At 36.3% G+C, this 20,383-nt stretch overlaps 1 protein-coding gene across 3 annotated transcripts in view; it reads right to left on the bottom strand.

Moving 5' to 3' along the window:
- LOC150108163 (uncharacterized) overlaps positions 1–20,383 on the bottom strand; it is a 461,861-nt gene that overhangs the window by 21,523 nt on the left and 419,955 nt on the right. For all 3 annotated transcript variants that reach the window (XM_090390618.1, XM_090390617.1, XM_090390619.1), the window contains exon 16: positions 7,293–7,568. In XM_090390618.1, the coding sequence (XP_090246744.1) occupies positions 7,293–7,568 (276 nt within the window). The remainder of the gene's footprint in view (positions 1–7,292; positions 7,569–20,383) is intronic.

The raw sequence follows: 20,383 nt of genomic DNA, 5'->3' as shown, positions 1-20,383 counted from the left end.
TATACATTAATATATCATAAATAAAATAAATCCATTAATGCCTTTTATTCCCACAGGAAGTAGGTAGGCAGGTTCAACATTATCGAACTTAACCGGAGAGCAGTCAAACTCCACCATCTGCCAATCAGAGGTAGTGGTCCAAGACTATCACTAATTTTAAACAGTATCTATCATTGTAGTGGCTAAACGGGATTCTGATGTAGAGGCGTTCAGTCATAATCCCACAGATGGTAGCTTTGCACCACTGATCACTCTAAGAACCCAAAGTCATTCAGTTCTTAGGTGGAACACAGGCCTAATTGCACTCATAGTCTTTCCACATCTCAAACCTAAAGGCATTCAAGTTGGAGATGTACATTAAGCATGACACGCCCATGCACTAGCCAACTATGACCTCTGTTACTATAATTCTCAGTCATAAGGGCAGCAGCGATGAAGTCCGACACCTCGCTAATGGCAGGTCAGAGTAGCCATAGATTACAGCCAGTTGAACTTGGACCTTTCTGTTTCTTTCATAAATATTTCACTAAGCACATGATATTGATCTTTTTTCTAACCTAACTTACATACTAACTTACAGCTAACTTAATCTATCTTACAAAAAAGCTATGATCTCACCTTCTCCTATAGAAGGATCTTGTTTTCATATTGACATCTCAGAGAGTAATTAGTTTGTGGTGAGTTCATACTATTGAGCCACCAAATCGAACCAACGAGACATCCAGTGCTGGAAAGTCAGAGAAGGTTCCCAACAAGTACTGTGTTGGAGCAGGGTGTTGTCCTCCTCGATCCTAATGATGGTCGCTAGATAGCCAAATTCCCTACAATAAGCTCGTGTGCATAGGTATATGGATGGGGTAACAAGTTTCCACATTAAAGACAGCACTATGGCCTCATCCTGCAAGGCCAGCATATCTCTTCGGGACCTCTTACAAGGCCAGCCGGCCCTAGTAGTGATTCAACAGGAACTTCAAAGTGTGCTATCAGCACTCATCAAGCTTCCCCCTGATGATTTATATAGACAGAACTTGTAGGTTAACTTACCAGCTGAACCAGGGCTCTATCCAACACGTCTATCTATACTCTTAACAACCTCCATGGGTGATCCTTAGTTCTCACTCTATTTGTTATCATCATCATCACCAAATTCCTGATATGCACTCTCACAGGATGTACAGGATAATTATGATAGTACTACATGAAAAAGTTACACCATTACTAACTTCTGATCAATAATTTCCCTCCAAATTAATCTGTTATCTGTCAAGACTACAATCTTATCAATCTAATATTTCCTTCTAAGGCAATTTTTACTATATCAATCGATCTACATCTTAGTCTTCCTCTGGGTCTTTTTCCTACCAACCTGGCAAAGATTATATGTTTTGCTAATCTTTCCTCTCCCATTGTTTAAGTGACAATGCCACCTGAGATTAGCTCTACTAACACATTCCTGAATGCTAACAATGGCAAGTTCTTTTCTAATATCTTCATTTTTGATATGATATTGCCATTGATGCCATTTGTTCACTCCAGTAATCTTTCTCAGAATTCCCATATCAGATGTCTTCCAGTCTGTGATCAAGTGTTTTATTTCTAGCCCAGCTCTCAGATTCATAAGTTAAAATTTGGTTTGAACGCTGTCTTGTATACAGCTAATTTAATATTTTGACAAATTTCTTTCTTATTTCATATAAATTTATTCAGCTGACTTCCTACCATATCAGCTTTATTCTGTTGTCTATCTCCATATTTAATTTACCATCTTCACTAAATATTGTGCCTAAATAGCTGAAATGTTTTACTTGTTCTATAGGTTCAGGATACACTCTATGTTTTCAATGTTTCTGCCTATTTTCATTGTCTTTGTCTTTTTATTGCTAATTTTCATACCAAACCTATTACAACAGTTAATTCAATTTAGTCAGGGAATCTTGCAGACTTGTACTTGGATTTATTCAGAAGTATAACATCATCTGCATAAAGTAAAGAGCTAAGATTATCATCACCAATTTTGATATCAGGTTTAATATCACTTTCCTTCATAATGTGATTCATATAATTAATGAATAACACTGGAGATAATGTGTACCCTTGTTGTATGCCTGATTTTACCTCAAACCATCTTCCTGTACCTCCAAGTCTAACTGCTAATTTACAGCTTAAATAGAGACTATGTATGGCTTGATATAATGTTCCATTTACACCATATAACTTTAGCATTTTAAAGAGCTTTCTTCTTGGCACCTTGTCATAGCCTTTTCCAGATCAACAAAACTTAAATACAGATCCTTGTTATATTCTCAAGATTTCTTAACTATTTGTCTTAAAGTGAAAATCTGATCCTGACAATCTCCATTTGGCCTGAATCCAGTTTGTTCTTCACCAAGCTTCCCTTCTACAATCTTTCTCGAGCATACATGCATAAATCTCACCAGGAACACTCAGTAGGGGAACCACCTCTATAATTCTTGCATTCCGTTTTATTTCCTTTTTTATATACTATGAGAGCACTGCTCCAATCCTCTGCAATGCAGAGGATTGGAAAAGAATTACGAATAATGCAATGCAGCCACTGTAAAACTTTTATACCTCCATATTTGAGCATTTCTAGCTGAATATTTCATGTACTCCAGCTGCATTTCCACATTTCAGGTTTTTGATGACTTTTTCTACTTCAAGTATGGATTTGTATTCCTGACTACATTCCTGTTGGGAGTTTTCTATCATTGTGCTGACACTGTTTATTTCATTTAACAGTCTTTAAAAGTAATTACTCCAGACATCTAGAATGTCTTTATCTTCAGTTTTCGTGTCACCTTTATGATCTCTTATTCCTTGGACAGTACTTCTTACTCCATTTTTTAGCTTTCTCAGTATACTCCAGAATATTTTGCCACCTTCCTGATATTTATTTTCTATGTTTTTTTCCAAAGTCTTCAAATGACTTTTGCTTATCTAGTTTTACACAGTGCTTCGCTTTCTTACATTTTTCTCTGTATTTTCTAAGAGCATAAGCTGACTTACTTACCAAGAACTTTCACTGCGCTTTCTTTTTTTTTACTTCACTGCCTCTTTAACTTCTTGAGTCCACATGATTTTTTTATCCTTACAGACAACCCACCACATGCTTCTCTGGCTGAATCAGTCAATGCTTTCTTCAGGATTTCCCACTGAATCTCCAAGGTTTGGTTCTTGTTTTCAAAAATGATTTCATTTTCAAAACTAAATTGTGATGACTTCCTATTTCAAATCCTCTGTATACTCTTGGGTCTTGAACCAGTGGGAAAACATTGCTATCACCTATAACATAGTCTTCACGTGAATTTGTGCACATTTTTATGTTGGAACATGGTGTTAGTAATAACTAATCCATGTCCTGAAAAGAAATGCAGCAGGCATTTACCATTATTATTAACTTTGCGTTTCCTCCAAATTTTATGAAAACATTTCTATATGTCTAGTAATCATTTCCTACTCTGCTGTTTAGATCTCCAACATGGACCAACTTTTCCTTTTTCATTGAGCCAGCGGCCCTCTCTAATGCCTCAAAAAATTCCTCCATTTCTTCCTTGGTAGAATCTTCTGAGGGACCATAAGCATTGCCTGCCATTCAAGAAGATTATCCTCATATTTAGTGTTGAATACTATAGCTGCTCCCTCTTTTCCTAATTGCTGATTCTCATTGTCTGAATACAACACTTGTATTTGTCACTTAGAAAGATCTCACCTGTTTTTGTCTTCTTTGTTTCAGTCATGTCTATCATGTTTAACTGGTACTTATCCAATTCTTCTGCTAGTTCCATTTAGTTTTCCATATGATGCTTATGTTGATAGTGCCAATCTTGAATTCTGTTGATGTTGAGGTGGGACGTGTTCTGGGATTTGATCCAGTAGCTAACTTTTTGCTGTTTGCTCTGGTTCTCTGATGAAAACAATGGGGAGGCCTTGTTTAATCGAGCGATTCCCTAGCTGCCATGAAATTCTGTCATGTTGTACCTTCATTTTACATTGTGGTTTATGCCAATAAGAATAGAATTTGGTTTGCTAAATCCCAAATTGCCAGCCCATCCTTGTTCACTCAGTAACACCATGAAAAAAAGTGAGGAATAGATATTAGGTCAGAAGTCCCAATCAGTTCTCCACATTCCTTAAAAGGCTATATGGAGGTCTCATCCCACTTATACAGCCTTGACCCTTAGGCATCCCTCTCTATTTGTCATGTATTGAAAAATTCACCTTGTGTAAATTTTATAGAACCCCTTTAATAATTTACAAGTTTCTATCAATTCTCCTTTTTTTCTGCTTATCAACTAAACTTTCACCAGCTTTGTTACTTGTCTCTGAATCCTCTCCACCATCTCCTGATCCCAAAGAAAGATAGGTGACCAAATTTTCAAACAGTAGTCAATATGCAGCCAAATCATAGTCGTATAAAGAGAGATAATAATCTCCCTATATTTACTTGTTAGTGCATTTTTTAGCATCCAGGTAATCTGAACTATTTTCCCCAACCTCTGCAATATGTCCTATGAACTTCAACTTTCTGCCTATCGTTACTCCTAAGTCCCTAGCCTCGTCAATTTCCTGCAATTCAGTACCATCAATGTGATACACAGTACATAACCTTCTCAAATCCAAAGTGCATAACTTTGCATTTTGCAAACAGTAATTGACATTTTGCAAACAGTAATTGACAATTATTTTCCCCTCACCCACAATGCCAATTTATTTAAATCACCCTGCAGGATATCTAACATCACCTAGTAGAGAACCCTGAAGCACTCCACTAGTCATTCTCATAGATTCCCATTATATACTACTCTCTGGCATCTGCCTGTTAGCCTACTCCATCCTATCCATACTACCAGATTCATATCCATTCCTATTTGCTTCAACTTTTGTAAGTTGGAACAAATGGGAATGTAAATGTAAATTCTTTTGTAAATGTCTTTGCAAAGGCCAACAGTATCATGGTGTAGCCATTTCCCTTATCTACTTCTGCTGTCACTATTATAAAATGATGAGTAAATTACTAAGGCAGGACCAACCTGCCTTAGTAATTTACAAAAATTAACCTTTACAAAACCATGCTGCCCAACAGAGTATCATATTCCTATCCATCCATGTTGGATTTCACCTTTAACCAACTTTTCCAATACTTTAACATACTAATTATTAATTAATCTGTAGTTTGCTACTTCAACAACAATAAATTGTAGTTTACTACACAAATCAACATGCCATCCAATCTTACTGCTGTATTCACATTCATAGTTTTCAATATACTGAGCACCTCCTGTTCATTAATCTCAACTTTGATACGAGTCTCAGTCACATCACCAACTGCAAAATCTCCACCCTTATCAAAGTGATCACTTAACAACACAACTACCTACCTACCTTCAGCATTGAGTGAAATCATCCTTCCACAGACATTTTCCCTCTTACTTGCTATATAACAAAAAACTCTTTTGGAGTTACTTCGCTAATTTTCTCTCATAATCTGATTTGGCTTTCCTTTCCATACTAGTTACCCTTCTTGCTTGCACTTTGTACTGCTTATGAATAAGTATCTAATAATTTTTCTCTTTATATTTCCTTCACATCCCCCCCCCCATCTGTTGCTTTATATCTCTGCTTATTCACTTAACCCTCATTTGGCTTATCCTCCTGACCATGGGTATGTAGTCTATACTGCTCCTCTCAAACAATTCCTGATTGTTATTAAAATATATTAAAATGATGCAAATAGAAAGAATGTCTAAATGATTACAACTTCAATATAAAAACAATCTGAAAAAGAAGACTAAGCAATCTGTTAAAGAGATGTTTGATTGAATCGAATGAATCTCTGAATGATGATGATTTCTACTTACTTTATAACTAGCATTTTAAAGTTCTAATTCTTACATTCCCCTTTACTGTAATTTCTTCAATTGTATTTTGTTATTTATTTAACAATTAAAAAATAAACTGTTATGTGAATGCTTGAATTGTGTGAAAAAAAAGTATGTTGCCTTTATTCAAAGAAGTGATTTCTGTTAAATTAGTATTACTTTCAAACCTCCATGGAGTCCAAAGACTCGATCACAGGAGGTTAAACCCTCACAGACTACAATAACTATCATACCTTGAGCACATTCTCAATGTTGGAGCATTCACTAACCATTCTGATAATGCATTCTACTCGTTCATTACCTGCCAAGAAAAAAATCTCTTTTACACCTCTTTTACTCACATGAGTTTCATACAATTTCAGCTATGTACATTTCTACACACAGCTGATCAAGTGTAAGTCCCTTATGAAGAATCTATAACCAAATGAGTATTTCATATGAGTACATTAGTATAAAAACACTATGCAAAACTATAGTGGCTGTTTAATGCAAAGTAACAAGATGGACAGACACCATTAGTCAAGATAGCAACATCATATTACAATGTCCAAACTGGAGAAGTGAAGTTTTGGACAGACAGCATTGGAAGAAACAAATCCAGGAGGACCAAGGCTCAATTTGGGCTGTAGAGCTACAAGAAGAACATCAGCCCCATGTATTATATCTGTGATATGTGTTCATGATTTATACTTGTGTTTATTCTCCAGCATCTTGGTCTACATGTCAAGATTTGCAACTCACCTATGCAAGCAAGCAAACTTACCTACCTTCAATTGAAAAGTTCTTATAAATGTTTTTCCCACAATGGGTTTTCTGGGAATGAAAGTTTGATGTCAATTGATGATCATGGTACTATAATGAATTTCTTTTAGAATAGCATCACAGATGCCTTGGAGAAGTGATGGACTTTTTGGCAGTTATAGCAAGCTGTGCCAAAGTGAGGAATGTCTTCATAAAAAGATGTTAATTATAACTCATATATTTATAATTATTAAATCTTAAAATTATTATTAAGTGACATCTCCAGGGAGTCTAAACACTCATCGAGGGAGGACATCTACACTACAATTCTGTCTCCACCACTCAACATATACACCAATGCCATCTACCACCCAACACCACCATTTGTATTTTCACAAACAATCACAAACATCCATGCCCATGGCGGGATTCAAACCCGCAGCCTTTTGGCTGGAGAGCAGATACACTAACCACTCAGCCAACCAGGCTGGCATTATTACTTTTCTTTTGATAATTTTTCTTTCTTGATTACTGCATAACTGAAATGATTAGTTTAATACTGAAGACTAGAGAATAAAACAGTCAAATAAACTACCTAAAAAAACCAAAATAAATAAATAAAATAATAATAAGAAGAAAATTATAACTAACTGTAATTGTTTCCACAGTCCTTGTCTTGCTGGAGATAGTTGAAGAACTGATAATTTCTCCCAAATCTTCAGGCAAAGGTCTACCACTGTGATATACTGTGCTTCCTGGAGGGAGTGGAGGAGGTGGTGGCGGAGGCGGTGGAGGTGGCATCTGATCCACTGGATATGCAACTTTCCTTGTTTCTGTTAGCACCACTGGAACATTAGTAGTACTATGTTGAGCACTGGGCATAGTACTAGGATCATACTTGATAGCTTCCGTTTTTACAATGGCTGACTACCAAATAATTTTCATAAAGTTAACTGATGTGTATTAAACGTTTACAGAAAACAAGTATTAAATGAAAAATATATAAACAAGAAAAACTATATTTGGTATTTCCCAATATTCTGTTATGCAGAAAATGGTAAGGGTTGATGATTGACAGTTTAAAGAAAAAATTCTAATGTGTAATTAATTAAAGTCTTCATTGCAAAGTAAGAATGTCATGCATTATTTGGTTAGAAATGTGCATTCAAAATCTATCAAAAAAAAAAAAAAAAACTGGGTATTTCTGCAATATATACGTGTGTGTGTGTGTGTAGATATAAATGCTTTCCTTCCCAAAAATAATTAAATCAGTTTTTTTCTTCCAGAAAACAGGCTAGGTGAATAAGGGTCAACCATACATTTTATTTTCTTTAAAATGATTTCAGAAGCTCACATTGCTTCAGTGTTGCACATAATCATATACACTTATGGTCACCATCCACAAAACCCTTGGTGGGATGAAGTGACTTTAGCTTCCAGTTACGGCTGAATATAGTTTGGATTTTATTTCATTAAAACACAGATTTCTTTCTACAAAGCTTTTGTATATTAGTAATATTATGCAGCCCTTATTCTTATTATTATGATGTACATTACTCACACATACACATGCAGTAATTACAAGAATCTCTTCTTGTGGTTAATAATTTTTTTTTAATGACTTATGAAGGATGGACAGTGCTAGTAAAAGAATTCTCAGCAATTATTTTTATAATAAAGAGTCTAAAAGAGGTTTCATTATCACAGCCAGATTCAAATTTTCCTGAGAGCTTATGAGAATACAAACTTTGGAATATGAATGCCTTAGTTTTTGTGAGATTGGTATGACCACAGCTCAGTCAGTATAAACAAGGCCCTTTGGTCAGAAAGACCTGGGTTCGATTCCTGTCCTTGATGTCAGGAACTTTATCTGGTGTCTTTCAACTAAAGGTGAGTAAGCTGGTCTCATATGGAGGTGGATTTTTTGTTCACCCAGAAACTCGGGTTTTTCTTCCTGCAGGGCAAACCCCATGAACACACACAGATTTACAGCCATGAATACTTACAACAATATGTGGAACAGATAGGGTCCTCACCACATGTCATAATGCCCATAGTTAACCATGAGTCAAATCATGTAGTCAGCCTCCTGGATAGGAGACAGCACTTAAATGGGATGAGTATGGTAGGATAGAGAGTTTGTTACCTTTTATGGTTTCTGTCTGGTCTCTAATGAGAACTAACAGTTAGAAACAGCTATCAGGCCAGTGAAACCTAAAAAACACTAATAAAAGGTAAATATGGACTCCTAGGCAGAGTTCATGTTTTTTAAGTAGTGCAAATGAAAGCACTCCTATGCCAATGGTTATATTCTCATAAGCTGTCAGGAAATTTTGAATCTGGCTGTGATAGAGGTATTGATATATAACATCGTTTTTATAATATCAAATTTTCTATTTCAAATGATCCACTGCAATTAGTGGTGTTCCTGCAAGTCTATTATGGAAATTAAGTTCCATTCAATGACAAATACAATGTCAATGCTGAAAGACCAGGGTAATAGAAATAATCAGAAAAAAAGCATGATCTAATCAGTGACGGAATTTAAAATGGGCAAATTTGTAATAGACAAAATGAATAACTATTGGGAAAACCTGGAGTTAAGTTCCTCAACTTTTAAGTTCCCATTTTTTCCACAGAAATTTTTTGTGCATTTCATACTTTCCCATTATGGAGTTACTTTAGAAGTATAACAGCCATAAATGGCAAGTTATACAGTGATAGTATGCTAACTGTGGCTGGGTGCTTTGGGAGGAGAAATGCATTAGCAAATTTCATGACTGTCAAGTAAATGGGATCAACACTTCTATTTATATTGCTATTATAGTGCTTTCATAAAAAATATGTAAAAACAAACACTGTTCATGAACTTTCCTTTTCAAGAAAAAATATGTAACTGTAAATTATGGTTTAACTTACAAATATATATATATATATATATATATATATATATATATATATATATATATATATAGAGAGAGAGAGAGAGAGAGAGAGAGAGAGGGGGGGAACTTGAAAGATTTAACAAAAAATTTCAATGAATTTTAATTTTCTTAGAAGCCTGTCAAAAAAAAAAAAAACATAATTCTGATTCAACTTTCAGATTCATAAACTGAAATTAGAAGCTAGTTAATCAATGCAGATAGCAATTTTTTTTCAGTTTAATTTTTGTTGGTGAATCATGATTAAACAATTCTACAGTTCATAAAAAAAATAATAGATTTTTCAAAAGTTCTTTTTAGGATAAAAATTAATTGGATGTTCTGAAATGCCAAAACATGCATGTGTATATGTACTCATCAGTGCCACTTAATGAGTGACCACATAATATTTTCTTGCATCTCTTTTTTCAGTGAGGTGATGCCTGCACAAAATATCTTGCTATCTGGCATAAAATGAGATGAAAACTGAAGATTTGTTCTTTCTATATGAGTAACTGGAAACAAATAAATCGAACTAATAGAAGATATAAGAATAAACAAGTAAATCAAAATTTGGTAGGCTTGAAAAAATATTCTGAATGCACATTCTGCTTTATTAAGCAGAATATTTTTTTTAACATTTTCAAAGTGTTTTTTAAGAATTTTTTTGAATGTGTTCCAAAAGAAAAATCATTGTAATTCAGATGTTATTGTAGCAGTATACCAGCATGCAAACACCTACTGTATATAATATTTTTCTGATTGTAATGCACTGTAACATAATCATAACATTGATACATAATGTAGTATCATATAAGAATTAATTCAGTTACACACACACGACTTTCATGTTGGATTCCATAACACAGCTGAATAACTTTCTTAAACTTCACATTGCGCTCAATTAAACAGTGCTTTTTTAGAAGAAATCATTTGGTCAGATTGCCAATCGCTTTAAGATCTATCATAATGTTAGTGATTTAAAGCATCCAACTACCCACGTTTTTTTTTTTTTTTTTTTTTTTTTCTTGTAAGCAGTGCACTTTTGCTTTAGAGATATCAGGGAATCCAGAAATCAAACTGCCTCAGCCCACCGTCTTCTATTACAAGTTCAGCAACGTCATAATGTTTCCAACATCAACTAGTGATCTTAGTCAATTGTCTGTATGGAGTTTTAAACAGTGTTCTTTGTTTTCTTATTTAAATTTCTAAAATCAATGTTTTTAGTTTTCTTCTTTATCTCTAAAATTTGTGTTACAGATATCTCTTGCAAAAAAAAACCTTTTGGTATAACTTTCAAAATAATATTTGCTATTATTTCAGCTTTTTCAATTGCTGAACTTCATTTTGACACGTCACTCTCCATTCTTAGTAAAAAGATTGCACACAAATTGAAAATAACTGCAACGTGATTATCTGCATTAGTGTGGACCTATATATGAAATATTAAAAACAATGAATCTTTTAAATGTTTATGTAAATATGGAGCTAAAACTGCATTAAATTCTGTTTCCATTTTGATACAACTAAAAGAAATGTCCTGCAAATATCTGAACTACTCCAGTAAAATATTATGTAAGTAACTATTTTGTAAATTATAATTCAACATATTATGAACAGATATGATCAACAATGGCCCAGTATGAAAGAACTACAAATCCAACTGCAGTCTGAACAAATTCCATTTTGGCAGCTACTTTTTAAGTGTGATGAGATGACAACTCAAATGCAAATTGCTACAATTACAAGTGTTCTTGATGAACAACCAAACCACGGCAATATTAAGATGTGTATAGTAACAGAAACAAAGTAAAAAGCAAAACAGTACCAAAGAAACAAATAACTATATACAAATCTATAGCAAAGTAAAAAAAAAAAAAAAAAAAAAAAAAAAAGAAGAAACAGCAAAAGCAGGTATAATGATACACAAATCTGTCATCATTATCAATGGTCCTAACAGGCACTTAAGTGCCCACGACCTTCCAATTGGTCCTGGACTTCGTGACTGCAACCGTAACTTGAGGATACGGTGGTTAGTCCTATGCCTTCCAGTGTGTCCATGTCTGGTCTGTAGATACATGTCTTCACGGGGCCAGTTTGCCTGTTCTGGGGGGATGAAAAGCCCAAGTTTCCAGGTGAAAAAAAACCCCTATCTCTGTATGAGACTGGCTAATTCGCCTTTCATCAAAAGAGACCAGATAAAGGTTCCTCACATCACTGATGGGAATCAAACCAAGGTCTTTCAGACCAAAGGGTTTTGTCTATATCGACTGAGCAACGGAGGCTCTCGATACACAAATCCATGAAGAACAATTTTATAACTACTCGACTGAAAGACTAATAGAAATTAGACACTAAACATTAATAGGTCACATAACAATAATCAGGGCATATGCACCAGAAGAGTAGAAAGAAGAAGACAAAAAACTTTTACAAAGACCTGCAGAAAGTCATAGATAAAAGACTATTTACTACTACTAGCAGGGGATTTAAATGTCAGAATAGGAAACAGGAAATACAAAACAAATATAGTTAGATTTGGTGAAGATATATGTAATCAAAATGGATACAAACTACAAGATTTTGTCATTTATAATAATATGAGAATAATGAACTCAGTATTTCAACATAAAGCAATACAAAAATATACATTGTCAGCCAGAGGATTTAAATCAGTTATTGATTACATTATCGCAAACTTCAAATTAAATGATTTAATCCTAAATGTCAGAGAATATTGAGGTTTCGAATTAAACTCTGATCATTATATGGTATTGACAAAAATTTCTTCATTACAAGATCCCCATACTAGACAATAATATCAGAAATGCACTGATTTAAATACAGAAACCACACATGAATCAAATGATATAGAAGATGAATGGAAAAATATGAAACCAATCCTTAAAAAAAGCAGCAACGGAAAGCTTAGGAATAAAGAGTAAATGGAATAGAAAAGAGGAATATTGAATTGGGGCAAAGAAATAGAACAGATAATAAAAACAAAAAAAGAAAATTACAGAAATGGCTAAATTCCAAAATAGTAAAAAGCAAAAATAGAGTACAAAAAAAAACAGTGCAACTGTAAAATGAGAAGTACAGATTGTTCCTTACTTCTTGTTTTGAGAGATGAAACAATTTTCTAATGGAACTAGAAAATGATATCCCTAAGCTGTTGCAAGTTTATTCCTACTTGGTTAGACTATAATAAATTTAGTTTAACCCTTAATCCAAGCGTAAGCAAACAAAGTTTGCGCCTGAAGTATCTTCAGGACAGAGGCAACTCGTGGTAAAGGTGGACCTAGCTCTCATCACTCTTTGTCTTAGTATCTCCCATAATGCAAAGCACATCTCCTTGCCAACATGTATAATGCTATGCATTAAGGGAAGGGCCACCACCCAGACTGGTTTCGACCTTTATTGAATGTTCAAGTACAGGTCAAACTCAAAAAAACTCAGCGTTGTTCCCCTCAGCAACAGGCTCACCCTGCCACTGAGAAGAACTCTCAGCGTTGGCTCTACCCCGTAGCAGGCTCACCCCACCACCGAGCAGAGCAGCTCATTTGCTCATATGTCATCTGAGGGGTAACAGCAACAGCCATTCACCCCCCCCCCCAAGACCTGGACGACAGCAACAGCCGAGCCTGAGTTAAAACTTCATGGGCTACAGCACTGCCATTTATCACCCAACCTTCCAACTGGTTTCGACCTTCATTGAGGTCTCGTCAGTGGGAGCCAGACCCAGAGGTAGTGATACTAAGGCAGAAGCAATGAAGAAGTCATATTTACCTATACGAGTTGCCAAAAAGTGTCTCACCTTATTATTAAATTACTCTGGATTTAGAGAAAGATGTTGCAAGTTTTTTTCCACTTGGTTCGACTATAATAAGTTTAGTTTAATCCTTTATCCAAGTGTAAGCAAACAAAGTTTGCACCTGAAGTATATTCAGAACTGAGGCAACTCATAGTAAAGGTGGACCAAGCTCTAATCACTCCTTGTCTTAGTCAAAACCAGTCTGGGTAGTGGCCCTTCCCTTAATGCATAACATTATACATATCTGCAAGGAGATGTGTTTTGCATTATGGGAGATATTAAGACAAGAAGTGATGAGAGCTTGGTCACCTTTATGAGTTGCCTCAGAAATGAAGATACTTCAGGTGCAAACTTTGTTTGCTTACACTTGGATAGAGGATTAAACTAAATTTATTATAGTCGAACCAAGTGGAAAAAACTTGCAACATCTTTCTCTAAATCCAGAGTAATTTAATAATAAGGTGAGACACCTTTTGGCAACTTGTATAGGTAAATTTGACTTCTTCATTGCTTCTGCCTTAGTATCACTACCTCTGGGTCTGGCTCCCACTGACGAGACCTCAATAAAGGTCAAAACCAGTCTGGGTAGTGGCCTTTCCCTTAATGCATTGTATTATGCATGTCTGCAAGGAGATGTGCTTTGCATTATGGGAGATACTAAGACAAGGAGTGATGAGAGCTTGGTCCACCTTTACCACGAGTTGCCTCAGTCCTGAAGATACTTCAGGTGCAAACTTTGTTTGCTTACACTTGGATAAAGGATTAAACTAATTCTAGTAGTAAGACTTATACGTTGGTTAGACATAACTGGTAATTAATTTACGGAATTGACAACGCATATACAGTAAATAAATTAAAGATAACTTTAATGAATCACTTCTATATTTCGGCAATGTCACATTGCCATCTTCGGGAACATAAAGATATGGTATGTGCACTCAGGAACTAACAAAGCAAATGAGGAAGAAAATAAGAACTAATTTTGTTCCTAAAGTCCTAATGGTGCCCTCTTGCGGGCTAATTTGGTAGTCTTGGCAGTTGGGCTGAAGTTCTCAAAATGAAAGTCTCCCAAATTTGGGGCAGTTTCATGCACCCAAATTTGTTGAGGTTAGGAACGTTTTTTAGAGCTGCTGAAGATTCTTTGAATAGTCTTTCATATTTAAACTTGCTGCGATGGATTATTTTTGTCTTCTTCCAACGAATTTTATGGTGGGTATCTAAGGCATGGTCTGCCAGTCCAGAGCGGCTGTACTGGTGAAAACGGATGTAGTCTTGGTGTTCTGAAATCCTGATATTTGTTGTTCTGCCTGTTTGGCCAAAGTAGGACAATTTGCAGCTGCAAGGGACCTGGTATACACCAGGTAGGTCTAGGGGAAGTGGTTGGTCTTTGGTAGAGCGGATAAGGGATGCCAACTTTTTATATGGTCTGTAACAGGAAGTAAGGTCATATTTTTTGAGGATATTAGTTATTTTTTCAGAGGTGCCCTGGATGTAGGGGATAGTGATAGACTTGGTGTAGTCTTTATTGTGGAGGGGGGGAGGGGGGTTGTGGTTTATAGGTTTTAGTATTTTTTGGATTTTTTTGGGGTTGTAGCCATTGGCTAAGAAAGTGTTGAGGATGTGGTTTAGTTCCATAGTCAGGGCCTTGTCATCTGAGCAGATTAATTTTGCCCTGTTATATAGTGTTTTTATCACCCCATATTGTTGTGAGGGGGGGTGGTGGGATTGCTGGTGAATGTATCTGCCAGTGTGGGTGGGTTTTCTGTAAACAGAGAAAACCAAAGATCCATCAAGCTGGCGGGTGATTAAAGTGTCTAGGAAGGGGAGGGTGTTGTTTTCCTCTTTTTCTAAGGTGAACTGGACTCTGGGATGTTGGTTGTTTAAGTGTGTTAGGAAGGAGTGGAGTGTATCTGAGCCATGTGGCCAAATAGCAAACACATCATCCACATAACGAAGCCAAATAGTGGGTTTTTGTGGGGCGGAGTTTAAGGCTTTCTCTTCAAATGTCTCCATAAAGAAATTGGCCAAGGGTGGGGAAAGTGGTGAACCCATGGCTGTCCCCTCTATCTGTTTGTAGAACTTTCCTTGCCAAACGAAATAGCCCGAGTTCATTGTGAACTGAAATAGGGCTGAGATATCGGGAGGAAACTTGGCTTGGATGAGCTCAAAGGTTTCTTTGAGTGGGACATTAGTGAATAGGGAGGAGACGTCAAAACTGACCATTATGTCAGTGTGTTGGAGAGTGAGGTTTTCTATACTGGCTTTAAAGTGGGCCGAGTTTTTTATGTGTGATGGTGTGTTGCCAGTGTAGTGTGTAAGCGTTTTGGCTAAATGTTTGGCTAATTTATATGTGGGGGAATCAATGCCATCCACTATGGTACGTAATGGCACATTTTGTTTATGTATTTTTGGGAGTCCATATAATCGGGGGGGTCTAGAGTTATAGGGTTTAAGTTTGTTGATGACTTCCACAGGCCAAGAAGTGACTTTCTTAAGGAGACTGTGGATAGTTCTAATCTGAGAGTTGGTCGGATTATATTCAATGGGGAGGTAAGTAGTACGGTCTCGTATTAAAGAATTTAGCTTACCTTTGTAGTCTTTTTGGTTAAGTACCACAGTGGCACTTCCCTTATCAGCTTTGGTGATTACTATTTTTTTGTTGTTTTTTAATTCTTGTAGGGCTGTATATTCGTTTTTGGATAAGTTGGATTTTGGAGGTTTGGCTTTAGTGAGAACACCGACTACATCCAGTCTCACGTTGTTGGCGATGTGGTTAGGTAGGTTGCGAATTCCACGCTCTATTTGGATCATGATTTCTTCAGCAGGTATCCTTTTAGGAGCTAGGGCGAAATTGTGACCACGTGAAAGTGCGGTGAGTGCTTCAGGCTTTAAAACTGCCGACGAGAGGTTGACTACTGTGTTAAGTGGTGGCTGGGGTATAGAAGTAGAAGTCTTTGTCAGGTTTTTCGTATTTTTTCATGTGCCGACTACGTATTTTTTCGAATTCCTTTCTTGCCGATGTGCATGAAATGTCATGAAGTAACGACCATAGATCAAGGCCGAGTGTGTTAGAAAGCTGTTCCTCCAGCGCCCGTACGGTTTTGTTTTCTTCGGCCAGGAGAATGTGCGTCGCGGTAATTTGTTCTCTTAACAGGGCGAAGCTAGTGCGGTTGTAAATACGTAGAGCTTTCTCGGAAGTGAAACGGTGCTTTAGTTTGACACAGTTGGGGATCACTTTGTTATCCCGGCAGCGTTTTAGGAACGTCAGATGATTTATTTGCCTCGATATCTTCAACCTCAATTTGCCGTATTGACGGGCCTTTCGTGCGATTGCATCTCCGTGGATGATCATGATTCTAGTAGTAAGACTTATACGTTGGTTAGACATAACTGGTAATTAATTTACGGAATTGACAACGCATATACAGTAAATAAATTAAAGATAACTTTAATGAATCACTTCTATATTTCGGCAATGTCACATTGCCATCTTCGGGAACATAAAGATATGGTATGTGCACTCAGGAACTAACAAAGCAAATGAGGAAGAAAATAAGAACTAATTTTGTTCCTAAAGTCCTAATGGTGCCCTCTTGCAGGCTAATTTGGTAGTCTTGGCAGTTGGGCTGAAGTTCTCAAAATGAAAGTCTCCCAAATTTGGGGCAGTTTCATGCACCCAAATTTGTTGAGGTTAGGAACACCAAGACTACATCCGTTTTCACCAGTACAGCCGCTCTGGACTGGCAGACCATGCCTTAGATACCCACCATAAAATTCGTTGGAAGAAGACAAAAATAATCCATCGCAGCAAGTTTAAATACGAAAGACTATTCAAAGAATCTTCAGCAGCTCTAAAAAACGTTCCTAACCTCAACAAATTTGGGTGCATGAAACTGCCCCAAATTTGGGAGACTTTCATTTTGAGAACTTCAGCCCAACTGCCAAGACTACCAAATTAGCCTGCAAGAGGGCACCATTAGGACTTTAGGAACAAAATTAGTTCTTATTTTCTTCCTCATTTGCTTTGTTAGTTCCTGAGTGCACATACCATATCTTTATGTTCCCGAAGATGGCAATGTGACATTGCCGAAATATAGAAGTGATTCATTAAAGTTATCTTTAATTTATTTACTGTATATGCGTTGTCAATTCCATAAATTAATTACCAGTTAGGATTAAACTAAATTTATTATGATATATCTAAGCCACAACCAAAAACCTATAAAATAATAAAAAACATTAACAAAGAAATAAAAGAAAAGGTAAAAATGCAAAAAAAGATTTAGAAAAATGGATAAATTATTTTCAAAATTTCTGGAATGATGATAATAAAGAATGATGTAACAAAAAATATTGAGACATCAGAACAAAAAAATACAATAAATATGATGAAAAATAAGAAAACACCAAGAGAAGGCAATATAAACATGGAACTGTACAAAAATGAAAAATTTAATGAAAGACTTCTAAAATTCTTTAACATGGTCCTGATTTCTGGAAAAACTTCATACTCTTCGAAATGAGTACTGGTTATCCTAATTTATAAAGAAAAGATATATATATATATATAACTTGATAATTATAGGAAAATTAATCTGCTAAATGCAAGATGCAAAATATACAGGATGAGACAGGTATGAATGACAATCAGAGTCAGGATCAGGAAAAACATTAATGGTCAGAATGAAGAGAAAGGTGTGGTACAGCAGCTAGAATAGAGAATACCGGTAGAATGGCCTCAAAGGCTGTTATGTTTGTATACAAATGTAAGGAGTATTCGAAATAAGAGAGCCGATTTTGTTGCAGTGATTCAGGCAATATGCCCAAAGATAACTGGAATAAGTGAAACTTGGTTGTTGAATTATTAAATGAGCACTTCCAATTACAACTAGTCTATAATTGTAAGCTTCTATTCTCCTATAACCATTCTTGTACAGCGGTACTATTCTGCCTTCTTTCCACTCTTAGGAACCTTACCAACTGCAAGACTTTCATTACATAACCAGGTCAAGGGCCCTAAGGAATGGAAAGAAGGCGAAATAGTACCACTGTACAAGAATGGTTATAGGAGAGAAGAAGCTTCCACTTATAGACTAGTCTGTATAACTGCTGCTGTAGTCAAGGAGTTGGAGAGATTGGTTAGGAATGGAATATAAGATTGAGTTAATAGAAATAGTATTCTTTATTATGGTCAGCATGAATTTGTAAAAGGTAAGTCTTATTTTAGTAATTTACTTGCATTTTTTGATAAGGTGACAAGTGCATTAGATGAGAGAGAATTGCATAGTGATATTCTTGAACTTTGTAAAAGTGTTTGATGGATTATCACATGATACGTTAATATACATGCTGCAGAGGATGGGAATAGATAGTATATTGGCTAGATGGATTGGAGATTGGCTCTGAATGACACCAGCAAGTTGTGCATGATGGAGCAGTCTCAAAAAAGGAGGGTAACTAGTGGCATGCCCCAGGGTTCCGTTTTTGGCCTCTGTGTGTTTAACTTGTTTGTAAATGATATATCATGTGGACTGACTGGGAATCTTAAGTTGTTTGCTAATGATGCAAAGTTGGGAAGAATTATAAGTAGCACACTGCTGATGTTAATTTCCTTCAGGAAAATTTGTATATACTTTTGAGTTGGACAAAGGAGTGGGGTTATAGTTTTAATATTATTACTATTATTACTATTATTATGGGCAATTCCAGGGAGTCATTAGACTCATCGAGGGAGGCCCCAAATCATATTCATCACAACTATTCGACATTCATACAGTATCTATCATACCTCGCCTTAAACTCACTGTCACAGCATCCACCACAGACTCAGGGAGCGCATTCCACTCATTCACTACTCTAAAAGTAAAGAACCCAGCTCTAACATCTTTACTAACCACACTTTTGCCCAGTTTCCATGGATGTCCCCTAGTCCTCCCACAACCAGCCCTGTTCTCAAAAATATCTTAATTAATTTTATAGAAACCCTTCAGTAATTTGAATATCTCAATCATATCTCCCCTCCTCTGCCTATCAACCAATTTTTGCAACCCACAAATTCTCGACCTGTTCTCATAAGGTTCATTCCACAGACCTGCTATTATCTTGGTCACTCGCCTCTGGATCCTCTCCACCTCCTCCCCATCAAGAAGAAACCTAGGTGACCAAATCTGAGCACAGTAGTCGAGATGGGGTCTTATCAAGGCTCGATACAGAGGAACAATAACCTGCTTGTCAACGTATTCTTCAGCAACCAAGTGATTTGATGAGCTGATTTGGCCACTTTTGCAATGTGTCACCTAAATTTCAATTCCTTATCCACCAACACTCCTAAATCTCGTGCCTCATCAAGTTCCTGGAGCACAGTTCCACCAATGCAGTAGACTGCCGCCAATCTTTTCACCCCAAAATGCATAACCTTACATTTTGCCACATTAAATTGACATCCATTCTCCTTAGCCCAGACCTCCAATCTATCCAAATCATCCTGCAAAATTTTGACGTCATCTGCATTCACTATTGCCCTACACAACTTCGCATCATCCGCAAACAAATGAAATGTTCCTCTCAGATCCTTTCCTATATCATTAATTAGTAAGTATAAGGTGTTGCATTTTGGGGCTCTGTTCTGTACTACAGGAAGTGGATGAGATTAGAGATTTCGGAGTGATGATTGATAGTAGACTGAAGTTAAGAGATCATATTGAGAGTGCTGCAAAGACTGCACATCGTAAAGCTGCTATGATAAGAAGTCGTCTAACATGTAGAGATAAGGAAGTGGTTGTGCCATTGTATAAAGCACTGGTCACACAACACTTGGACTATTGTGATCCAATTTGGTCACCTGGTTTTCAATGCAATGTGGAAACATTGGAGAGGGACCAGAGAAAGTAACTTAAGACAAAATCAGGACTATGCAATGTTGGCTATGGAGAGAGAGAGCTTGAAGAAATGTGGATTGCAGAGTTTCGTGGATAGGAGGAAAAGAGATAGAGATGTTTAAGCTGGTG

Source organism: Typopeltis vanoorti, chromosome 3, assembly GCF_054136105.1.
Source record: "Typopeltis vanoorti isolate ZY-2024b chromosome 3, IOZ_Tvanoo_1.0, whole genome shotgun sequence".
NCBI classification, from domain to species: Eukaryota; Metazoa; Arthropoda; class Arachnida; order Uropygi; family Thelyphonidae; genus Typopeltis; species Typopeltis vanoorti.
The sequence above is the reverse complement of the archived record's forward strand: the minus strand, read 5'-3'. Positions and strand labels throughout refer to the sequence as shown.